This window comes from Sphaeramia orbicularis, chromosome 24 (genome assembly GCF_902148855.1).
Source record: "Sphaeramia orbicularis chromosome 24, fSphaOr1.1, whole genome shotgun sequence".
Classification (NCBI taxonomy): Eukaryota; Metazoa; Chordata; class Actinopteri; order Kurtiformes; family Apogonidae; genus Sphaeramia; species Sphaeramia orbicularis.
In genome coordinates this window covers 43,679,172-43,696,149 of record NC_043979.1, presented here as the reverse complement: position 1 = coordinate 43,696,149, position 16,978 = coordinate 43,679,172, and the positions used below count along the sequence as shown (strand labels likewise).

Below are 16,978 nucleotides of genomic sequence, written 5' to 3'. Positions count from 1 at the left end.
CTTTACTTTATGAGATGATGCACAGCCCGAGGCGCTGTACAAGGAAAGAACATAGAAAATAAGAGCCTGGTTGATAAAATAAAGCTTTCCTGACAAAACTTAACCCAAAACTCTCATTAAAAACTTACCTCCAGTGTGGTTAAGACGATTTTGGCTACAGAAGAGAAGTAGGCGTCCCAGAGGAACTGAGTCTGTTGGCGGAGAGCCAGGATCCTGTCACGGCCCACGGATCGGGTAATGGAGGGAACCTGCAGGAAACAGCCAAGGAAGAAAAGCAAGAGGACAAAAATGACAGCGAGGTAGATTAAGTTAGATTTTAAACAATGCTGAGCGAGGGTAAGAAACCTGCATGTGGAGGAAAAGTGTGGAGTTAGGCAGACAGGTGGAAGATGCAGAAGTAATTTGGTGGACATGCAGAAAAGATTAGAGCAAATTCTTCTTCCCCTCCAGACTCAGCAGAACCCACTTCCCCAGCGTCCATCACCTTATCCCCAGGACACTATGGCAACCAAAGCAGCCGCTGTCAATCTGTAAATCACCTTATAGCGGATACAGGTAAGAGCCACGCAGACCCATGGAAATCAGGTTCAGAGATCTGCAAGTACAAATGCCAGCCTAACACTAGGGGTGTGTAGTGGCAAGAATCTGGCGATATTATACAAATCCCAATACTAGGATCACAATACGATGTATCACAATATATCATGATATTGTTAAAAAGTCAATTTTTTGTTTTTTTCTTTTTTAAAATTCTTATTTCCTTGAAGAATTGAATTACACCAGAAATATGCACAAATACGAAACACATTTTTATTTGATCAGACCAGGATCTAATGCTATATCCCAAAATGTTCCTGTGTTAAAACTTAAATTATGTTTTACAGACATTACAGTTTAAGATCCTGTTCAAATGTTCATATTCTATTAGTTCAGAACTAACATTATAACATTATTTTTGTGCAATCCCAACAAAGGAACAAACATTATTTAACTAGAAGCACTCGGAGAGCGCAGACCTCCGCCAAGGCTGATCAGTGGCCCCCCCCCCCGTGGGCCCCCCCACCCCCGATCACCACCAAAATTTAATCATTTCTTCCTTATCCCATTTCCAACAAACCCTGAAAATTTCATCCAAATCTGTCCATAACTTTTTGAGTTATGTTGCACACTAACGGACAGACAAACAAACAAACAAACAAACAAACCCTGGCAAAAACATAACCTCCTTGGCGGAGGTAATAAAAGAGTGTTAAATAATAATAAATAAAATATATATTAAAAAAAAAGGACCTCCACAATATTTGCATTTAAAAAAATACCTACAAATATCGATACAGTACTTTTCAATATCGATACAGTATTGTGAAATTAAATATTGCAATATATTGCAGAACCACTATTTTCTAACACCCTTACCTAACAGCTATTTTTAACTTGTTAACAACCATTAAATGCATGTAATTTCATTAATAATGTGTGCAGACATTAACCCAAATAGACCCAGTGCGACTTTTGTGTCAGTTCACAAATTATTTTTTGTCTCAATCTAATCTTTGATTGGTAGTGCTTTATCACCATTTACCATAATATTATCTTCTGTATTTTGCATTTTTTTTCAGTGAAAATCAGGTATTTTCCAGTATTTAACCCTATAACACCAAACGTATCATATTTGATACATGGGTTTTGAAGCCCTCTACATGATCAGTGTGATATTTTTTTTTTCTTGAAAACCTAATGTATACAGTCGCAGAAAAAATTATTAGACCATCAAAAGTCATCAAAAATAATGGCTATGCAATGAAATACTGACTCCTGTGTGTATCATGTGACTAAAACAGACAAAAGAAAACATGTAATGCCTAAAAGCACTGTTTTTGTCAGAACAATGTCATAGATATTGATGAAAGAACTGAAGTGATTTTGGTTATTATCAAGAAAACATGGAAAATAGATAGATATCAGCTCTGAAATTAAACTACTATGCGCTATTTTTGTTATCATTATATTTGTCCAAACAAATGTACCTTTAGTTGTACCAGGCATTAAAATGAACAAGGAATTGAAGAAAACAAGGGGTGGTCTAATAATTTTTTCTACGACTATACAATTAGATACATGTAATACACAAATAATCCACCGGGGGGAGGAATTCATTCACCAGAGGCCTTTCCAGTGACTACGTGATTGTCATTAATGAGGAAGGAGGAAGAACTTTGCCAGTTTTGAAAAGGAATTACCAATTTGTTAGACATGTTTGTGTTATATTATGTTTTTGTTTGTTCAAAAATAATATTTGAGCACTGAGACCCGATGTATCAAATATGATACAAAATTGAAACTCATACATGGAAATTTATATTTGAAAGACACATTTTGGTTGTTCAGAAGGACCAATAAAGGCTCCATTTTCAAAGAACTGGAATTTTCTGTCAATGATTGAATGGTTGAGGCTTTACTGGTCATGTACTTAAATCATCAGGCTGAGATTACATTTGAGGGTTAAAAACAAAATGTTAGAAAACTGCAGAAAAAGTGACTTTTTCAGTAAAACCCGTCATTAACTGAACATAAACCCAGTGTGTCCATCCACTGTCATTGATCCAATCCATGGGTTTTACTGGTGAATCAATGTTGTAGAGGATGATGGTGTTTCCACGGTAACTACGCAGCCTCTGAACGTCCAAATGGGTCATATCTGACGACCATGAAAAGATGAAGAGCTGTATTTTACACCAATTATTTACATGTATTGATAGGATTAGTGGATCAGCAGGTATTAAACAGTTTACACCCGTAGTTGATTTTGGTCGGCGGTGTATATTTGTTGTATAAGTTGTAAGTCCTGAGAAGCTGTGGCTTAGGGTGAATCCAGAACAACAACTGCTGGTTGAACATTAACTGTCAGGACGATTATGGACACCACTTTCATCAAAACTAAACTTATTTATGTGCAGGCATTACAGTTAGTGGTAAGGCTCTGTTCTGGGACCTTTGACCTTTTATGCGTAAACCTAAGGCAGGGAGAGCAGCATCTAGACTCCTATAGGCAACAAAACACAACCCCTTCAATGACGACAACATGACACTGATGAAGTCGAACATAAAGCAACTGGAAGGAAGTGAAGCAAAGGAAGTGATAAATAAGGCATCGGAATGAGACTGGACAATTAGATGAAAGATTGTCTAAAGGAAATAAGGAAACAATGATATATTGGCCAGACATCGGTATCATCATACAAGTTGGGGGTGGGTAAGAAAACCGGACAAAACACCTATGTAAAGATATGCCTTAATGTCAAATATCTGAGTATAGTTTTAATTTATTACAATTTTAATCTTACATACCTAATGTTTGGAACCAATATTCACTTTTAAAGTCTTTGAAAAGATTCATTAAGCATCTTTATGTTATTTATGCAATAAATTATATACATTTTCAAATCAGATTTTATATATATATATATATATATATATATATATATATATATATATATATATATATTTGTGTGTGTGTGTTTTTTTTTTGGCCTTTTGTGTTGATATTGTAGGTTAAAGTGAAAAAATAATAAGCAGATGAGATAGATCACAAGTGTCAAACATGCGGCCTGGGGGCCAAATCCCGCTCACCAAAGGGTCCAATCTGGCCGGTGGGATAAATTTGTGAAATGCAAAAATTACGCTGAAGATATTAACAATCAGTGGTGTCAAAATCATTTTAATTCAGGTTCCACATACAGTCCAATTAGATTTCAAGTGGGTCAGACCAGTAAAATATTATCGTAATAACCTATAAATAATGACAACCCCAAATTTTCTCATTGTTTTTCTGGTGTAAAAAAGCAAAATTACATGAAAATGTTTATATTACCAAACTATACTTTTACAAAAAATGTGAATAACCTAAACAAATATGAACAAACGGAAATGTCTTAAGAAAAGTAAATGCAAGTTGACCAATATTCCGCCTGTTACTAAATGTTTTGTGTGATTGTAATGCACATGTGTAAATGATAAACTGATAAACCGAGGCAAAATATTGTTAAAATTGCACTTATTTTTCTTAAGACAATTCAAGTTGTTCATGTTATTCAGATTTTTAAGGAAACTTTGTAGATGTAAACCTGATCATGATAGAATTTTACTTTTTTTCACTGTTATTATTTTACTGGTCTGGCACACTTGAGATCAAATTGGGTTGAATGTGAGCCCAGAACTAAAATGAGTTTGATGCCTCTGATATAGATGAAGTTGTGCTGAAAAAAAAGATACCAAACATGGGTATAATAAACATTTCTTTATATAGTATTTAAAGGCAAAATTAAAAGTACTCAAAAACAGCCAAAATAGGCTCAGAAACCAAAGGGTTAAACTCACCATGGATCATTTTATCCCAGTGAAACACAGATGATTGTATGCTTACTTGGTTTAAAAACAAATCCACCATCAAGTTGCATTTTTTTGTGCCTTAGTCAGCAGATCAGCAGCCTCGACAGCATCCATGTGTCTGTAAACCCTGCTGACCTGTTAGGAGCGCACATATCCTATCGTTGCAGCCACAGGGGCAGGTCGATGCCCCAGCTCACATTATCATGGAAGGCATGAGAAGCTGGCTTTCAGCAAGCAGCACTAACAGCCTCAGGGAGATGAAGAAGTCAGGGACGAAATCAAGGGAGACGGGGATCCTGCCGGGGAGCTAAACATCCAGACAGGCCAGGAGGCTCAAGCAGGAAGCTCAGATTGGACACAAACAAAACAAACGGTCTCCTTGATGAGGCAAAACATCCAGCGTCCCACTCAGTTGGACAAGATGAAAACTATGAGGCCAAAACCCACCACAAAAGCCCATCCTCATTAGTCCTGAACTGCAGATGTGGATTTGGACCCCATTTTCTGTCTTGTGTTTAATCCTCTACACTCTAGTTACAATAAAAACCAGTCGGACATGGCCAACGCAACACCACTGGACCGACTGGACAGATGGTGTTTATATCTGGGGTAACCTGTTTAACCCTGACCATATTTTCAGGGAAAAAATGCCTAAAAAGACATACCCAAAGTAAATGAAGAATTACTTCTAATACTTATAATAATAAGGTTCATATGAATGTTCTTGGTGTCTGTGGACATTTACAGACCTCACAGAATCTATTCCCATTGTCTAAAATATTGTATCTATTACTCTGCCTGAGTAAACTGTAACAAACTAAAAGAGAAATTGGAATTTTTTATCCTCGCCTGGTTTTTTTTCGGCTGGATTGATGATGATATGCATAAATTAATTGTTTGTGTCGTAGATTTTTAATAGCGTATATTTCACCCCACAAAGATAAAAAATCATGTTTGAACATTAAAGTTTGCACTAAAATACACGTTTGATGTACTTTTACTAACATTAGGGTCTAAACTTTGAGCAAAAGTTGAAAAAACTTGGGGGCAGCCATGGCTCAGGTGGTAGAGCGGGTCGTCCAATAACCGAAGGGTTGGTAGTTCGAATCCTGCTCTGTCCATGTGCTGTTGTGTCCTTGGGCAAGACACTTCACCCTCCTTGCCTCCAGTGCCACTCACACTGGTGTGTGAATGCGTATGAATGTTTGGTGGTGGCCGTAGGTGCAAATTGGCAGCCATGCTTCTGTCAGTCTGCCCCAGGACAGCTGTGGCTACAGGTGTAGTTTACCACCACCAGAGGGAGAATGTGAGAGCGAATGAATAATGGATCAATAATGTAAAGCGCTTTGGGTGTCTGGAAAAGCGCTATATAAATCCAATCCCCAAAAAAAAAAAAAAAACATCCATTGTCCTGATTTATTATATTTTTATAGTAGATGAATATTAATATAATATTTTCAGCCTGTGGGTGGGCTGACAGGGCTAAAGGGGTTTAAAAACTACCTAGACATGAAACATCAGCCTCTGTCCAGTTCTAAGGAGGTGTTGGATCACTTTGAGCCACCTTTTTCCTCTTTTGACTTTATGACATTATCATTTTCAACATGATATGCAGTCTAATCCTGCAGCTTCTGGGTTCCCAAAACCACCTACGGGGTGTTTGCTCTTTATCCAAATAAAAATTCCAGACTTTCAAAACTGCAATTTTTATCCCCCAGACCTTGACTTTATGTACTTTTACCCTTGCATTCCTACTTTTTTGGTTGAGATTGTGCCTGTTGTGTGTGGTAGAAAAGTTAATTTTAATAAATGTATGAATGAATGAATGCATAATTCAAAGTAAATTATGTTTTACTGAGGGACACGTTTTCAGAACATATGAAAATCACAAAAGTGCATGGATATCACACAGGTTTCACTACAATCATTTCAGTACTGGTCAGCACAGTGATCTGACTCTATCATCATCACAAGATCTGGACAAAAATTAATGGAACTATGGAGGTAAAAACATTGTGACATTTATTGTGACACTGCATATGCCTTGCTTAGCATAAACGATCCACAGTGAACGTGTCCTGTAATCAAAGCTAGAGATGATCCAATGGGACTTGTCAGGCGGCGTATATTCTTACTTCTAACCCTATGCGATTATAGGGTTCCTACAGGTTTCTACAAGGCAAATTTAAGACTTTTTAAGATCGTTTTATGACTACTTAGAACAGAACTGATTGCCCATTTCACGGCCATACTGGCAAAAAAAATTTGTGACTCCAAGAATTCAGGAAAATGTATTTATTTACTCCAACACCTTGATTCTCATTGTTCCAAGTTGAACTAATAGCTGCACGTTGGGCTGAATGTTCTGTGATCATTTCTTACCAGGGGTTGCAAAGTTATAAATAATTGGTTCCTAATTTCAATATAAATTGTTGAGTTGGAATAAGTGGAAGTGAGTCAACAAACGCTACTTTCTTTGCAGCTTGGACGTTTAACAGACACATTTAAAGACAATACAGCCAACAAGTTTATGGAAACATAACTTAAGGCCAACCAAATCAAATTTACTACATTTTAAAGACTTTTTTAAGGTGTTAAATGCAGATTTGTAAATGCAAGACTTTTAAGACTTTTTAAGACCCCGCGGGAACCCTGGATTAAAATGTACTAAGGCCTGTATGACGTTCTTACTTGTCTTAAAAAGATCTCTGAAATATTTGCAAAGTGCACCGAACTAAGCTGCACAATTTTAACCGTTTTATTTGGTTTTAATTGTACGATTGAATTATCTTTTATTGTCTATTTTTGCTTTTGTTCTCAGTCTCATTCCTTTAAAACTGTATTTGTGAGGCTTTTATTATTTACTATAACAGCTCTTACTAGGGATGCACTGATTACAAAATTTTAATGTTAATATTTAACATGACATCACAATATGGCCAATAGCCACTACCTGCTGTTGTGTTACAATATTTTTGTTCTAATTTATACCCCTTAACAACTAGATCAGTAAATTTCATTCTATGCTGATGACACCTTCATATTCCAAGATGACAACACCAGGATTCACCAAGATCCGATTGTGAAAGAGTGGTTCTGGAGCATCATTTTACACATGGATTGGAAGCTCAGAAAACTTCTTTTTCAGATAAAGAGAAATATCCTTTAACCCATAAAGACCCAAACAGCTACCGGCGACCAAAACCATCTACTGATCCGAATAGTTTAATACCTGTCGATCCACTAATCCTATCAATACATGCAAATAATTGAGGTAAAATGCAGTTTCTCAGCTTTAAAATATAATCAGATATGACCCATTTGGATGTTCAGAGGCTCTGTAGAAACACCGTCATCCTCTACAACATTGATTCACCAGTAAAACCCATGGAGTTTGATCCGTGGCAGTGGATGGACACACCGGGTTTATGTTCAGTTATTTATATCTTTGCTGAAAAAGTCACTTTTTCTTCAGTTTTTTATGTTTTCTTTAATCTGAGGTTTTATGAACAGCTACATGATCAGTGAATTAAATATAGGAAAACACATGAGTTACACTGAAAAATGCAAAATATAAAGGATAATGTCATAATTAATGGTAATAAATCACTTAAAATGGTTAAATATAGAGAAAAATTCATTTGGCAACAGTCACAAAGGTAGCACTGGGTCTCTATGGGTTAAATACTGTATACAGGGTGGGGAAGCAAAATTTACAATATTTTGAAGCAGGGATTGAAAGACAGTGTATGACCAATTAGTTTATTGAAAGTCATGAGAATTTATTTGCCACAAGAAAATGTACATAATAGAAAATCTTTTTATTCTATGTGTCCTCCTCCTTTCTCAATAACTGCCTTCACACGCTTCCTGAAACTTGCGCAAGTGTTCCTCAAATATTGGGGTGACAACTTCTCCCATTCTTCTTTAATAGTATCTTCCAGACTTTCTGGTAATAGTTTTGCTCATAGTCATTCTCTTCTTTCCATTATAAACAGTCTTTATGGACACTCCAACTATTTTTGAAATCTCCTTTGGTGTGACGAGTGCATTCAGCAAATCACACACTCTTTGACGTTTGCTTTCCTGATTACTCATATGGGCAAAAGTTTCTGAAAAGGTATGGATAATAGTGTTAGGTATGATTATGACATCAATATATGTTTGGTTTCAAAACAACTGACGTAGTGCCTGCTGAGAAAAAACAACTAAATGTTCATTGTAAATTTTGCTTCCCCACCCTGTATATTCAATAAAATGTCTGGTTTGTGCTTTTGTTTTTTTGATTCTTGAGCTGTTGATATAACTAATGTGTTTGCCATATGATAAAAGCGACCCAGTTAAATATAGTTAATGTTTTGGGGGGCATAATGACAAAAAAACAAAGCATCTCAGTAAAAGTTGGGATTGAATCGTCAGTGTGAAGCCACAGTTGAGATGTTTGTGTTTCTGTCGACGTCACTCGGCTCATTGTCTTTAATTGTTCGACTCTCTGAGGTGGAATACAAACACCAATCAAATCAACTCAATTCTCTTCCTCTCCATTGACTCTAATAGTGTTTATGTTGCTCAGCAGGGGCATTGTGGGTCTTTGTGCGTCTGAGTGTGTTTTGCGTGTCTCCTCTCCGCAGGGCGAACACAAACTCTACATATTAAACAGCGAGGTATTGCGGAGCACGGTGATGTAATTGAAAGTAATGAGATTCAAGTCTCTCAGCAGGTGTTGCGGCTCGGCTGTTGTGATGAACAGTGGGTCTTGCTGTGAGTGAGAGTGTGTTTGTAACGGAGATGAAGAGGGCGAGTGTCCAGGGTCTGTTTACCCAGCACAAACATCTTTTGGTTTGTTATCATGTCGTACAGATAAAACACTCCTACTAGCCTGCTGTCGTTTACACCCAGCAGTTCCGTGCTTTCCAGTTTTAATGTGCTTAATGTTTGTTCATTATGTAATAAACTCAAAACCTGAGCTTTCATCTCTTTTTTGAGGAGGATTTCATTCCTGCCACCGTAGTAGCTCCCTCAGGATGGGAGTTAAACATGTTCAAGGTGTCATCAACATCTAGGGGACTTTGGTGAAGGAAAACTGGGAATATTATGGAAAAGTATAACACCGTACCTACAGTCAGTATGTTTGAGCCTCATTTCAACATGTGAAGAGTGTTTTTTACACAACTAGAATAGAGATTTTATTTCTGTGAAGTAAAGAAGGCATATGTCCTCACCCCCATATCTATCATATAGAAAGGAAGGAAGGAAGGAAGGAAGGATGGATGGATGGATGGATGGATGGATGGATATGGACAGTATTGTTGGATGGATGGATGGATGGATGGATGGATGTGGACAGTATTGTTGGATGGGTGGATGGATGGTATTGATGGATGGATGGATGGATGGATGGATGGATGGATGGATGATATGGACATTATTGTTGGATGGATGGATGGATGGATATAGACAGTATTGTTGGATGGATGGATGGATGGATGGATGGATGGATGATATGGACAGTATTGTTGGGATGACAGATAGATAGATAGATAGATAGATAGATAGATAGATAGATAGATAGATAGATAGATAGATAGATAGATAGATAGATAGATAGATAGATAGATAGATAGATAGATAGATAGATAGATAGATAGATAGATAGACAGACAGACAGACAGACAGACAGACAGACAGACAGACAGATAGATAGATAGATAGATAGATAGATAGATAGATAGATAGATAGATAGATAGATAGATAGATAGATAGATAGATAGATAGATAGATAGATGGATGGATGGATGATATGGACAGTATTGTTGGATGGATGGATGGATGGATGATATGGACAGTATTGTTGGGATGATAGATAGATAGATAGATAGATAGATAGATAGATAGATAGATAGATAGATAGATAGATAGATAGATAGATAGATAGATAGATAGATAGATAGATAGATAGATAGATAGATAGATAGATAGATAGATAGATGGATGGATGGATGGATGGATGGATGGATGGATGGATGGATGGATGGATGGATGGATGGATATGGACAGTATTGTTGGATGGATGGATGGATGGATGATATGGACAGTATTGTTGGGATGATAGATAGATAGATAGATAGATAGATAGATAGATAGATAGATAGATAGATAGATAGATAGATAGATAGATAGATAGATAGATAGATAGATAGATAGATAGATAGATAGATAGATAGATAGATAGATAGATAGATAGATAGATAGATAGATAGATAGATAACACAGTGGATCTGAATAGAATCAACCCAGATGTGACTGAAATGTGAACGTTAAGCTTTAATTCAACAGGTTTAACACAAATATTGCAATAATTATTTAGAAAATCTACACTTTTAAAAGAGGACAAATTTCTGTTTATGTGACCTAAAAGACAAATATTGGTTTTGCAAATATCCTCATTAGTGTGGCCTTTCACTGATCACCAGGTCGATACATGCTCATGCTTTTCAGTGGAGGTTTTAAAGGCTCCAGCAGTCTGCCAGTGTGGGTCTGTACTGTTTACTGACTAATGACTGCTGTTGTTCATTACAACACTCGTTCAGTGACGGTGTGGTCCACAGAGAAAACCTCCAACCGTCCTCACCGGTAGGCGTTGAAGGGAGGCTAACAGCGTTAATTAAAGGCGGACTGGTACGGCGTGGCGTACAGGTGGCGGTATCGGTCACGCAGGTGGCACACGGTAATACAGAGAGTAATTAAAGAAGGTAAATATCACAAGCTCTGTCTGCAGCTGTAATTAGAAGGAACAGAAGGTGAACCAATAGTAGAATAATCCGTCTCCAATCTGGACTAAAACAGTCGACAGGAGAGGGAGGAATACTGCAGCTATCATGTCATAATTAGATGTAATGTAGTGTATTGGATTTCCCACTTCTGTCTGATCAAGAGAATCTCTTACACTATATGGACAAAAGTATGTGGACACGTTGGATTCAGGTGTTTCGTTTCTAACATGGGTCTGGGATACAAAACAATAATGACATAATATCGGTTTATATTGGGATAAATATCATTACATTGGTTAGTTTGGTTTAAATTGTTAACTTTGTTTCTAAAAATCTCTCAGATGGTTTTGATTTAATTTCTCTCAATATTGATTTTGTCTTTTTATCCATGACTGTGATTTTAACCCTTTCATGCATAGTGGTCACTACAGTGGACAGTTCTTCTTCAGCTGTTCTTTTGCATATTCATGGGTTTTATTGTTTTAGTTCCATATCAGCCAACACAGTGGACACTTATGCATCATCCCATACACTGCAATTCATACCATTACTGTAACTGTGCTGTTCTTGATAAACCTGATCTGCAGTGACATGTTTCAGTGTAAATCAACAAACAAAACAGGTTTTTTTTGGCATATTATCTCCATGAAATGAATAATAACTAGTATTAGAGTATGTTAAAATGTGGGAAAACATCTGATTAGCAGCATTAAAAATGTTTTTATTGCATACTTTTCCATATCACTTTCCGATATTAGGTTTTAAATACATGTTTCTTTGCTTGAAAAATTAAATGTATGGGGTCCGGCTGAGTGGACGGTTTTGTAACTCCTTAAAAAAAAAAAATCTAACCTAAATCGTATGTTTTTTTCATGCCTAAAGAGCAGTAAAAACACACAAATATTGTGACCAAGGTTTTCATAATTGCATGAAAAGGTTAAATGTTGTACCTCGAAATTTCTAAAATATTTTTCATGCTCTGACTGTAAATAATAATTTTCTACCACAACTAACCATCTACTAACTGAGGAAGAAAAATCTCCCATTAGACTTTAACCCATAAAGACTCGCTAGTAACCAAAACCATCTACTGATCTAAACTGTTTAATACCTGTTGATCCATTAATCCTATCAATTCATGTAAATAATTGGTGTAAAATACAGTTTGTCGTCTTTTCATGGTCATCAGATATGACCCATTTGGACGTTCAGAGGCTCGGTAGTTACCATGGAAACACCGTCATCTTCTACAACATTGATTCACCAGTAAAACCCATGGAATTGGATCAATGACAGTGGATGGAGACACTGGGTTTATGTTCAGTTAATGAGAGATTTGACTGAAAAAGCTAATTTTTCTTCAGTTTTCTCTGTTTAGATATAATAACCTTTGAATTTATTGAGTTTTCATGAACATCTAAATTAACCCTTTCATGCACAGTGGTCACTCCAGTGGACAGTTCTTCTTCAGCTGTTCTCTTGTATATTCATGGGTTTTATTGTTTTAGTTCCATATCAGCCAACACAGTGGACACTAATGCACCATCCCATAATAATACACTGACATTCAGACCATTAGTGTAACTTTGCTGACCTTGATAAACCTGATCTGAAGTAACATGTTTGAGTGTAAATCAATTGCTAATTGCTATTAATCTGTAATCAACAGTTTTTTTTTTTACTTCTTTTTTTGTTTTTTTGGATATTATCTCCATGAAGTAAATAGTAACTATTAGAGTACGTTAAAATGTGAGAAAACATCAGATTAGCAGCATTAAAAATGTTTTTATTTCATAGTTTTCACACAGTACATCAGTAAATACATGTTTCTTTGCTTCAAAAATTAAACACATGGCGTCCAGCTGAGTGGATATTTCTGCAACTTTGAAAAATAGGTTCATAAAAAAATTTCAATTGAATTGGTTTTTTGAGGGTTTTTTTTTTTTATGCCTAAAGAGGAATAAAAACACTCAGGGAAAAAAAAATTTGCATGAAAGGGTTAAATATAGGAAAATAAGTGATAAATGCAAAATGTAGAGGGTAATATTATAATAAAGTGTGATAAATTACTTAAGAAAGATTAAATAAAGAGAAAAATTCATTTGGGAACTGACAGAAATAGTAGCACTGGATCTTTATGGGTTAAGGAAATATTATATGAACCGGGTCCAGATCGGACCGACCTCGTGACTAATCCGATCCGATCGTCTAAAAAATGCCAGATTGGCAGCCGATGCCCATCTGTAGATTGGATCGGGACATCCCTAGTTCTAATGTTCTAAAATACATGTTCCTTTCCTTGTACATTACATGTGTTTTTCTTGTATTGTTTGTATTTATTTCTTGGATTTTTTCTTTTTTTTTTGTTATATATACACAGTATATTTATATATTATGGGTAAGGAACCAAATATGGTAACTTCACTGACTTCACTGACCTTAATTTTCTACATGACAACAAACATTTTTGAAAATTTCACAAAAGTAGTAAAGTTTTGTTATGTCCACCAATAACACACTAAGGTTGAAATGTTGAATTTCAGAGTATTTCTATGAGTGACCTATAAAGGGTTAACTGAATGCAGAACCAAGTCTTTATGACCTCTATTATCTAAACTCCATGGGTTTTACAGGTGAATTAATGCTGCAGTAGATGTGGGTGTTTCTACATTTACTACAGAGTCTCGGTTCTGGGCCTGATCCAGACCCTGGTGTATATTTGTGATTTCCCAGGTGGTTCTGTTTGGTGACAGTCAAAGGAAGACAGCTGGTGTCATGTCAGCATCTATACCAGTGTTTTTCAGCCGTGGCGTCGGGACCCCATGTTGGGTCGCCTGGAATTCAAATGGGGTCGCCTGAAATTTCTGGTAATTGATAAAAATAAAAAATGTACTCATAAAAAAATATGGTGAGTTGACAGAGACAATCCCAATCCATAACAGACATGATTCAGGTTCTGTTTATCTGTCAAATGTTCACTGTGGTCCGTTTCAGATGCTGCAGCTCTTTCATAATTCATAGTTTGAGTTCTTGTTTTTTCAGTATTAATGGTCAGCCTTGTAAATCCAAGCTGGACTGACTGTACATATCCTGACCAAGGAAAATCCAATTCTCATTTAGTGCAGTATTCTACACCTGGATTTTCTGCCTCTGTCCATGATATTTACCTCCGCCAAGGAGGTTATGTTTTTGCCAGGGTTTGTTTGTCTGTCTGTCTGTCTGTCCGTTAGTGTGCAACATAACTCAAAAAGTTATGGACAGATTTTGATGAAATTTTCTGGTCTGCGCCCCCCCCCGTGGGCCCCCCCACCCCCGATCACCACCAAAATTTAATCATTTCTTCCTTATCCCATTTCCAACAAACCCTGAAAATTTCATCAAAATCTGTCCATAACTTTTTGAGTTATGTTGCACACTAACGGACAGACAGACAGACAGACAAACAAACCCTGGCAAAAACATAACCTCCTTGGCGTGGGGGGGCCCACGGGGGGGGCCACTGACCAGCCTTGGCGGAGGTCTGCGCTCTCCGAGTGCTTCTAGTTATTTATAGTTTATTTGCAACATAGTATAGCAAACTAGCACATGAGCAAAAACAAATTAATTTTAGAAAAAAAAGTCTCCATTTTGAATGTCTGGGAGTTGCCAGAAATTTGTGATGTTAAAATGTGGTCATGAGCCAAAAAAGGTTGGGGACCACTGATCTACAGTATATACTGAAATACACTGTGCTCAGGGGGGTGCTGTATTTAATGTTTGTTATTTTTATGTTTCCATTCATCCTGGTAACTTTAACTGTTGTCCATAAACGTCCTTCTGGGGATGCACCGATATCACTTTTTTCCAGACTGAGTACAAGTACGAGTACTTACATTTGAGTACTTGCCGATACCGAGTACCGATACAAGTACTTAATAATCCCATTCCAGTTGTTAGTTCCTTTTGTAAATGTGCTTTATTGTCGTTGTCATTAGTCTGACTGGAACAAAGTGCTGCTACTGACATTTAATGTGTTGGAATGAGTGTTTGTCAATTAATCCACCAGGGGGCGCCGCTCTGAATTAACCATACTGGACAAATACCACGAAGAAGAGTAAAGTTTTTTGAGAAGAAGAAGAAGAAAGTAATAAACATGGAGACGACATAGGGAACACTAATGTGATACTAATATTGCAGCGTTTTCACTGGTAAAGTTTAAAAGTTTAGCTTCAGCAGGAAGAGAAAAGAGAAATGAGTGAGAAGCTTCGTTTTCACTTCTGTTGGTGGCGGTCCGCACCGCTCCGTACACCCGCTGGTATTCTCATTCTGTTTACGCATCCGCCAGCACCTGGAAAAACGGATGGAATGTACACAGAGGATGGACAGAACACTGCGTCCGTACCTGTCTGTGTCTTTAATGTTACTGTCAGTCAGCGTTACTTTTATCACCGTCATTTATTTTGAAAGATCTCCACACTCTTCACACTCCACACATATTATTCCTCCTCCTCGTACCTGCTGCACTGAACTGTGAATGTCAAATGGCCGTAAGTGGTATTGGTGCATTTGTATCGGATTACTTTTACGAGTATGAGTACACACACTGAGTATCGGAGCCGATGCCGATACTCGTATCGGTGCATCCCTACTTCCTACAGTTAAACTTCTATCGCTGTAAATGTTCAGTCAGGTGTTTCTACATGTATCCTGTTTGATTTGAAGTATATTAAATGTTTCTTTTATTTCAGATATTGTTCGGTGGTTCTACCTGTAACAGCAGTCGCTCGTCTCCGATGATGGCGGCTTTCCTCCAGTCGATGACTTCAGAGAAGGGAAGCTCCCACCCGTTACTGAGGATCACTGGGATACAGGCTGCCTGAAGGGAAGAACACAGACGGAACGGAGAGAAAGCACTTCTTTAACTCTACTGCAGAACATTGTGAAGGGCAGAATCCACAAACAGACTGTCATTCATTAACCCTTTGGTATCCTGTCCACAGAGGCCCTTCAGAAAACACCGAAAGCATGTCATCTGCCCACTGCTGTAGGGTGAGGTTAAGGGCATCACGGATGGACCGCCCACTACTGTTTGATTTATAACTTTTGAACCAGACAAGTTTTAGACAAATATTCCACATAATTGGAAAGGTCTAAATAACATCTTAAACTGACTCAAAGGGCAACATTTAGTTTCAAATATTTTAAATGAAAAATATCCAAAACTACTGTGACACAGATGGATAAAAATTGACGTCTATTTTTTGCAAGAATTACAAAGTTCTCCAAAGTGAAGTTCCTCTGACATTTTCATCCTCAAATGTATTCAGTGTATGCCTTAAACCCACTATTTTACAACCGAAGAATTGGTTAGAGGAAAAAATATTTGATCAAACCTAAATAGAAAGAGTTTTGACAAATGGTAGCGTCACAGATGGACAACAAAAATAAATATCAAATTAAATATTTTTTATTTCAATTATCAATATCATATACATTTTTTTTTACAATATTTACAACATACAAATAATATTAACATTATATTCAAATGTATTTTGCATAAATATATGCATTTATTAATTTTAAACGCTGTGTTTAAAATATGACATAAATAATCTAATAGTCAAATATCAATGTATGTGGAATAAATGTAATTTATCTATGAGAGTTTATAAAATGAACCCAGAATGACGGAAGAAAACTGTCACTTGACAAACAATCACACTCATAAAACTCCTCACTTTTTTTTCACAAATGTTTCTCATTTCAAAATACATTTTCCTGAAAATATAAGTAATTACCTACCCAAAAAAGTTTGAAGTTGATTGTTGTAATTTAA

At 36.7% G+C, this 16,978-nt stretch overlaps 1 protein-coding gene across 1 annotated transcript in view; it reads right to left on the bottom strand.

Moving 5' to 3' along the window:
- Positions 1-16,978, bottom strand: part of LOC115414978 (exostosin-1a) — a 533,740-nt gene that overhangs the window by 157,296 nt on the left and 359,466 nt on the right. The window contains exons 5-6 of the mRNA XM_030128366.1: positions 15,911-16,018; positions 129-248 (exon numbers count right to left, since the gene is read on the bottom strand). Coding sequence (XP_029984226.1) covers positions 129-248; positions 15,911-16,018 — 228 coding nt within the window. The remainder of the gene's footprint in view (positions 1-128; positions 249-15,910; positions 16,019-16,978) is intronic.